This window comes from Ammospiza nelsoni, chromosome 9, assembly GCF_027579445.1.
Source record: "Ammospiza nelsoni isolate bAmmNel1 chromosome 9, bAmmNel1.pri, whole genome shotgun sequence".
Taxonomy (NCBI): Eukaryota; Metazoa; Chordata; class Aves; order Passeriformes; family Passerellidae; genus Ammospiza; species Ammospiza nelsoni.
This window is the reverse complement of record NC_080641.1, coordinates 33,193,845-33,201,804: the sequence shown is the minus strand read 5'-3', so window position 1 is coordinate 33,201,804 and position 7,960 is coordinate 33,193,845. Positions and strand designations below refer to the sequence as shown.

The following is a 7,960-nucleotide window of genomic DNA, read 5'->3' as shown; positions in this document are numbered from 1 at the left end:
AACATAAAAGATACAAGGACTTTTTGTCACCTATAAAGTCTTCAACGCCACTCAGGACGAGGCACTGGTTTCTCTCCACTCTTGTGTTCCTTCTGTTGTCGGTCTGACCTGTGGCTTGTGGCTGCAGCTTGTATTATTTGCACTGGCTTAGCAAATAAATATTGATCTCTCTTTCATTTCCAACTTGGGTTTCTCAATTACCTTGGAGTTTCCTCCCCTACTCCTGGAGAGAATAAATTATTGAACTGATCTTCTTTTTTTTTTTTCCTTTAATTAAATGCAATCATGCCATACCTTAAAGGCAGGAGGCATGAACTTGTTTAATTTTAAAGTGGATCCACTCATGTCACTGCTGGCAAACACATGCATCTCCAGGGGCTCATGCCTAAAAACCAGGCGCTTAAAAACAAGAGATTAAAAGAGATATTCTCAGAACCAGGCCTCTCCCCTTAAAATTCTACAGTAAAACAGAGATTTGACTTTTCCAGCTTCCCAGTGTAAGGTTATTAAGGTTATGGAGAACATGTGTATGGCATCACTACAGTGGCTCTGCTGCACCTCTGTGCCTTGTCATCAGCACTGGACAATAATCCAAACAGCCACAACTGATGGCCCCAAAAGAGAGAAAAGGCACCCCAAACGTCCCCCAGAGCAAGAGGAGGCAGCTGATGACTGCAAGGGGCTGTGACAGAGCCCCATGGTGCAGGGGCAAAGTGCTGCTGCTCCCTGCTTCTTTCACAGCAAAGCACAACAAACACATCAAAGTTCCACATGGTCCCTGTGCATGAACTCCTCCCTAACCCAGAGCTGCTCCTGGGTGGGAAAATGCAGCACATTCTGCTGCCAGCTCCCAGCAAAGGGCCCCAGCCTGCAGAGCTGGGCATCTGCATCAGCTTCTCAGCACCTTCACCAGCTCTGTGGGGCTTTGGGAGCAGCTTCCCCGTGGGCTGTGACCCAAAGGACAAGGCAGGTGGGGAGGGATGGCCGGAGAGCTCAGGGCATGGCCAGAGCCAGCTGCTCTGCCTGCACTGCTCTGGTGGAGATCAGCAAATGTTGGTGCTCAGGAAGTGCTGAGTTCCGGGACAGCTGTTCACTCCCAGCCCACGTCACCCAGACACGGAAACACGAAATGCACTCAGATGGGTTGGGAGAGATTGTGCAACCTTATCTCCGTGTCCCCTGGGACCAGGGGCTTGGCCAGGACTCCTCATACCAGGAAAGGAGCTGCTGTAAACAAGGAAAGCACGAGGCTCTCGGAGCAGCTGCAGACTCCCTGAGAAGCTGAAACTGGGACGTAGCACAGTGAGGACACCTGGGAAGGAGGGAGCAGGGTCATCCTGGGGGATGGGTTTGTGGGAGCTGCATGCTCAAATTGCCAGGTTTTAATCTAAATACCACAAAGCTCATTTCTGTCCTTTAGACAAGGGCATGGAGCACTGGGGTTTAGTAAAGCACTGAGAGGAGTCTGGAGGGGAAGGGGGGAAGCTGGGGGTGTTCTGATTTCTGGTGCATTTGTTTCAAGTCAGATGAGAGGGAATGTTTCAGTTTAATCAAGAAGGGGTTTAATCCTCTCTGAAAGCTGGGAAAGCCGGGGTGTGAATGTAGCCCCAAGAGCAGGCTGCAAAAAGCCACTCCTTGCTGTCGTGTGTTTGCACCCCCAGCTGTGCCAGCACATCACCCATCTCCCCCTGGACCTGGGGGCCTCAGTGGCGCCCTGTGAGCTCAACCTGCCTGACCTGCTGTGGGACACGTCCCTGCAGAGCCCCAGCATCCAGCCATGCTGCACTTCCTCTGGGACAGTGTCTCCCTCCAGACATTCCTCATCTTTCTCTTCATCTTCCTGCTCATCGCAGACTACATGAAGAACAGAAATCCAAAGAATTTCCCTCCCACCCCCCTCCGCCTGCCCTTTTTGGGGCACCTTTACCTCGTAGACTTCAAAGATCCTGTGGGTGGAGTGCAGAGGGTATGTGGGTGGTGAGCAGCAAGGGGAAGGGATGGAGGGATTGCAGCTTCACCTCCCCAGCCATGCAGGGACAGGGATAACCCAAACCCCACAGGTAGTGGAGGCTGGCAGGAGGTTTGTCCTCATTGGTGACATTTACCTGAGTCCAAGCAGGGTGACGAGTGTGGAGTGATTCCATGGGCAAAGGTCACAGCACGATGCCACAGGTGCAGTCACAGATGTACAAACCCAACAGGTCTGAGGGGGTCTGGAATGGGGTGAAACAATAACTGGAAAAACACAGGACTGAAAAGTCAAACGTGGTGAGGTTTGCTTGGTTTATGGCCAATTAACATAATCCTAATCACCGATTTAGGAAAAGAGGAAAAAAAACCCCTGATCTCAGGCAGAGCGCGCAGATTCTGTCTCCCCTCCACTCTTCCTTTATTGTTACCCATGTCCTGTGACAGGGGTGTCCTGGTCTCACCAGGAACATCCATTGTACATGAAAACCCCTTTTGTTCATGTCCCCTCCTAGATAATTAAAAGATATGGTGACATCTTTGGCTTGAACATGGGCGGCATGAAGACAGTGTTGATAAGTGGGATGCGGCTGGTGAAGGAAGTGCTCGTAAACCAAGGGGACAAGTTCCTGGAACGCCCTGACCTTCCCTTCGATGAGCAGATGTTCAGCAAGATCGGTGAGTTACCCCTCAAGACATGCCTCAGCTGTAAGATCCAAGCTGGACCCTGCAGAGGTCTGAGTCAGCTGGGGACAAGGCAGAGCCCTGGAACTTTTCTCCCTCAGTGGGAGATCGGCCTTGGCTCACAGGGGTGTCCTCCAGGACTGGTCTTCTCCACCGGGCACCTGTGGAAGGCACAGAGGAGGTTCACCCTGACCACGCTCCGGAACTTCGGCCTGGGGAAGAGGAGCCTGGAGGAGCGCATCCAGGAGGAGTGCAGATACCTGGTGGATGTGTTTAGGGATGAACAGGGTGAGTGCATCCAGGAGGAGTGCAGATACCTGGTGGATGTGTTTAGGGATGAACAGGGTGAGTGTCATGGCCCTCAAAAGCTGTGAGGGCAGGAGCTGGTAGGGCCTGTTATAATGTCACTGCATGCTGAAAAATACCACACCTTGCAGGCGATGCTACAACACTGCCAGCATCCCTGCTCCTTCCTACAGGTGCTTTGCCTTCCAACTGGCTGGGGAATGCACCAGGCAACACCCACAGCATTATTCACAGCCCACCTTCTGTCTACTCCTCTCTGGGATATACCGCATGTGCATAAATGCTGATGTTTCCAATTAATTCGAATTCCAATGACATCCTGCAGACCCTGTTTTCAGAAGTAAACAAACATCTCCATAAGCTGATTGAACTGGGACCGCTGGGGTTGTCCTGCCAAGCTTGGCCAGCTCATAGGGTCAGCCAGGTACCCCAGGAAAGCACTGACATAGGACAGAGCCCATTAAGGGACACTCATTCATATTTCTTGACTACTTTACATCTGACATGTGTTTTCTTCTTTTCTGAGAAGAGTGGAAGAGAACTGATCTTTCTCTTCTCCAGGGAATCCTTTCAACCCTCAGTTGAAAATCACTAATGCTGTTGCAAATGTCATCTGCTCCCTCATCTTTGGCAATCGGTTTGACTACGACGATGAGGATTTCCAAAGACTGCTGAAGCTGATGAATGAAATGACTGCCCTCAATGGAGCTGTCTCAACCCAGGTACAGCCCTCCGGCCACCAACTCAGGGAATAGTTTCTTCTCTGGAGTCAACCTTAAGTCACAGGGTTTTCATCACAAGAGCTGTCATTCCCTGTTCCTTTGCACAGGGTAGATTTGCCTGTCATTTCTTTCTGCGTTAAGTTGTACCCAGCTCACACTGCTCTCTCTCATCCAAAATCACTTTTCCTGCCCACTGATTGCCAACCTGCCTGCTGAAATAGTGAGTAACACACAAGTTAACCCATAATGAGAATTCTGCTCTTCTGGAGCTGAGCTGTTTGCACCAGCTCCAGAAGTTCAGCAAGAGCAATTGCAGGCTGAAGTCTTGATGTCAGAAGAGTTTTTAAAGTCCTTTATTCAACTTGTCTTTCTCCTTTTGTATTCCAAGCTGTACAACAATTTCCCATCTATAATGAAGTACTTACCTGGAGCCCACCAAACAATTTTTAAACACTGGAGGGTTTTGCAAAAATTTATGCAAGAGCAGATCAACAAACACAAGGAGGACTGGAACCCCTCAGAGAGCCGGGACTACATCGACAGCTACCTGCTGGAGATCTCCAAGGTCAGCAATGGGGAGAAAACCCTCCTGGAGTGGGGCTTAGAACCAGAGGGGATGGGAAATGAGCCCCAGTTCTCTGAGCTGCCTGTGTAGCCCTTTATGAGCTCAGGACAGACATCAGGTTCAACCATGCATCAGCAGGATGGGGATGCGAGGGGTCAGCAGCATCTGCCAAAATCCTTGGGGTGGTCTGGACCAAGCCTGGTGCCAGGACAGCCTCACTCTTCCTGTGGCACTAACACTCCTTCTCCTGAAGGACCACGACAGTAACACCTTCCAGGAGGAGCACCTCATGGCCTGTTCACTTGACCTGATGTTTGCTGGGACTGAGACCACGTCCTCAACGCTCCGCTGGGCGTTGCTGTTTATGGCCGTACATCCAGAAATTCAAGGTACAATTAACAAAAACATATTTTGCCTTGCTTTTATCCCTCAAAGCTCTGTGAGAGACCAGTTGTGAGAGTCCCCACCTCTTATAAGAGGTGCTTTAGTAGACCCTTACAGCAATACCCTCGTATCGTTGCAAGGGTTTTTCCCTGGGCTCATTCCTGCTCTTTCCCAGCCCGGGTGCAAGCCGAGATCGACGCGGTCATCGGCCAGGCACGGCCCCCAGCCCTGGAGGACAGGAACAAGCTGCACTACACCAACGCTGTCATCCACGAAGTGCAGAGGAAAGGCAACGTTATCCCTTTCAACGTGCCCAGAATGGCATCAGAGGACACCTACGTGGATGGATACTACATCCCAAAGGTAAACTCCAGAGTGCTGGGAAGTGCTGGCACTCCAGGGACACTCTCAGCTCCCCAGGCACGGTGCCAGGCCAGGTCCCTCCTGTGCAGACACTGTCCCTGCCCTGTCCAGAGTTCACTCCTGCTCAACATGGATTTTGCCATCCAACGTTCTCCAGCTCCCTGATTAGTGCCCCACCCCATACATGCCTTCGACAGCTCCCAGCTCTTAGAGGGACTTTAGCCCAAGATTCAACAGATTAAAATGATGCTGATGAGGGAAAATGCAGTTACATAACTGCACCTCCAAACAGACAAGAAGTAGAAAATCTGGGCTTGCAGTGGGGAGTTGCACAAATAATTTCAGTAGAATTTGACTAAGGATGTTCTTCATGGAGAGGAGACTGGAAGATAAAACTGCCCCTCCTGCTGTCAGTGCCAGAGAAGTGTGATTTATTTTTCTTTTTTCCTCTTAGGGCACTGTTATAACGACAAATTTAACCTCTCTGCTGTTTGACAAGAATGAGTGGAAAGCCCCTGATACTTTTAACCCTGAGAATTTTCTGAAGGATGGAAAGTTCTGGAAAAACGAGTGTTTTCTACCATTTTCTACAGGTAAGATTTGCTGAATTATGGTGCACATGGGCTTGGGTTTCCAACTGCAGGGTGGAGACAGAGAAGAAAACAGCAATGGCAAGGGCAGATGCACCCTGGAGGTGCTGCTCAAAATGCTCCCATTGCCTCCACAAAACACCACATGCACAGAAGAGAAATGAGGAGGAGTAAAAAACCATGTAAATTCCAGAGATCTTAGGAACATCTTCACTGAGACCATTGCTCTGCTCCCCATGGCTGAGCTCACCAGGGGCCTCACTGTGGCCACCACAGGGTTCCCCAGCCAGCAGCTTCCATGGGGAAGTTGCTTTTAGCCCCTGCCCTTACACCAGCACCAACATCTCTTGTGGTAGCTCTCCTGGGTGAGCTCTCCCAGCATGGGCACATCCAGGTCATGTGTGTGTGTAAAAAGTCATGCATCTGGGGGCAGACCATGCTGTAATGGGAAAGTATTGTTGGGAAGCTTGGTTTGGATTGAAAAACTCACCCAGCAATGGGATAGCACAGCTGGACCACAGTCCTAAGGGCAGACAGAAGCATTTTCAGCAGCAAGAGCACACTCTGAGGATGCTGTGGGTTCTGTCTCCACAGGGAAGCGTTCCTGCCTGGGAGAGCTGCTGGCCCGTTCCGAGCTCTTCCTCTTCTTCACCTCCCTGCTCCAGAAATTCACCTTCCAGGCACCCCCAGACACCACGCTCAGCCTCCAGTCCATGCTGGGCATCACAAATGCCCCACATCCCTACAAGATCTGTGCTGTGCCTCGCTAGGGGAGCCCTGGCCACCACCCACACATGGAGAATCCTTTGTCAGGGCTGCTGCAAACAGGCCCTTGACAGCCCTAGCAGGAGGCTGGGTGGTTTATTTCTTTCAAAGCAATTGTAAAATCATGTTTTTTCACAATTAGACCTTGCAGTCTGTATCCCATGATGGTGTGATCATGGGATCAGCCAGGGAGCTTCCAGGGCATTTATTAGGCTTGCTCTATGGCACTGTAAATTAATGAGGGGCTTGGGGATTTCCTAATTTGGTGATGGATGGCCATGGTTCACCTTGGCAAAATGAGGGACACTACAGACTGCACTGTGGAGCCTCCCACTATGGCTGGGTACAGTGGGAGAGCAATACCAGCTTTTGTTTTATAACATTAACACATTAATTAATTTGACATTTCCTTAAGATGTACTTATATAAACAAAAAGTCACTATCTAACTTGTCTCAAACATAATTAATATGTATCAAAGCATTTTTGTCATGAAGTGTTCTGCCCAGTGAAGACCAACAGAGGCCATGTCCAGCAGGGGCTGTAGGCTTTGGCCATGCCCTGTGTCTCTGTCCCTGCACTGCAGGAGGTTGGCACTGTAAAAGCAAAGGCAATTCCTACAGAAATGATGGGAAAAATGATCCTGGCAGCACAGCTAGAATTACAATATGCAAAATCCTCTATTTACCTGCCCAGCATCACGGAGTGGCTGGTGTGTCCAAGGGCAGTGGGGTGAGCTCCAGCAACACACAATGCAGTTAAACTGCACTCAACAGTCTGAGGAGGAAGAGGCTGCCTTGGGAAATAACAGCATCGAGTTACTATTTTGAACCATCATCTACACAATGAAACAGTCCCAAGATTGGCAGCCAATGCTTAACATCATTAAATGCACTGAACTGGGAAACAGCTGCACTTCAAGGAGCCTGCTGAGACCTCCAGGCAGAAGCTGCAGCTCCCAGGAGCAAGATGGGAAATCAGGAAATCAGCACAGCACCAGGAACACACACCTCCAGCTCTGCTGCTGAGGAAATGAGCAGAGAGCAATCTTTTCCTCTTTTCAGTTTTCCCTGGAGTGCAACTCACCTCTTCCTAGAGGAAGCAAATTTCTCCCAGGTGAACACAGCTTCTGGCACAGCTCCTTCAGCACTGGCTGGGTGGGTTCTGCCACCTCCTCTGATTTTCTGTGCCAGTGGGAACAAGAGTTTGGGCTGAGATACTGCTTCTGGAACTTGAGGCTGTTTTACAGACCCAGTGAGGTGGAGAAATGAGGATACATGGTGGGACACAAACCAGTGCATTTATTAAATGCAGACTTGTCTCATGCCATTCCTAGGGAGAACCTGGTCAGCCCCAGCCCTACACCTCTCCTCTCCTCATGCCAGCTGCCCTCCAACCTGCTGCTGGCAAGGGCTCCCACATCTGTTTTCAGCAGAAAGAAGACAGTAAATTGACTTGCTAAACCTGAACTCCTTTCTTTTCATTCTCTGAGAGAAGGGGAAGGCTGCAAGTGGGCTGCATGACTGGAATTGACTGGGGAACAGTGGTAAGTTTCTGCTGTGTGAGCATTACTCCCAAAACAATTCCAGTGCACAGGTGTCATGACTCTTTTGT

General features: G+C 50.2%; 1 protein-coding gene across 1 annotated transcript; it reads left to right on the top strand.

The window, feature by feature from the left end:
• Window positions 1–1,145: 1,145 nt before the first annotated feature.
• Window positions 1,146–6,795, top strand: LOC132076803 (cytochrome P450 2J2-like). The gene is made up of 10 exons (XM_059478134.1): window positions 1,146–1,302; window positions 1,662–1,966; window positions 2,484–2,646; window positions 2,791–2,940; window positions 3,520–3,680; window positions 4,069–4,245; window positions 4,499–4,634; window positions 4,805–4,992; window positions 5,447–5,585; window positions 6,177–6,795. Exons 2-10 carry the CDS (start codon window positions 1,778–1,780, stop codon window positions 6,350–6,352), a joined length of 1,479 nt encoding a protein of 492 aa, XP_059334117.1. The 5' UTR covers window positions 1,146–1,302; window positions 1,662–1,777; the 3' UTR covers window positions 6,353–6,795.
• Window positions 6,796–7,960: the final 1,165 nt, after the last annotated feature.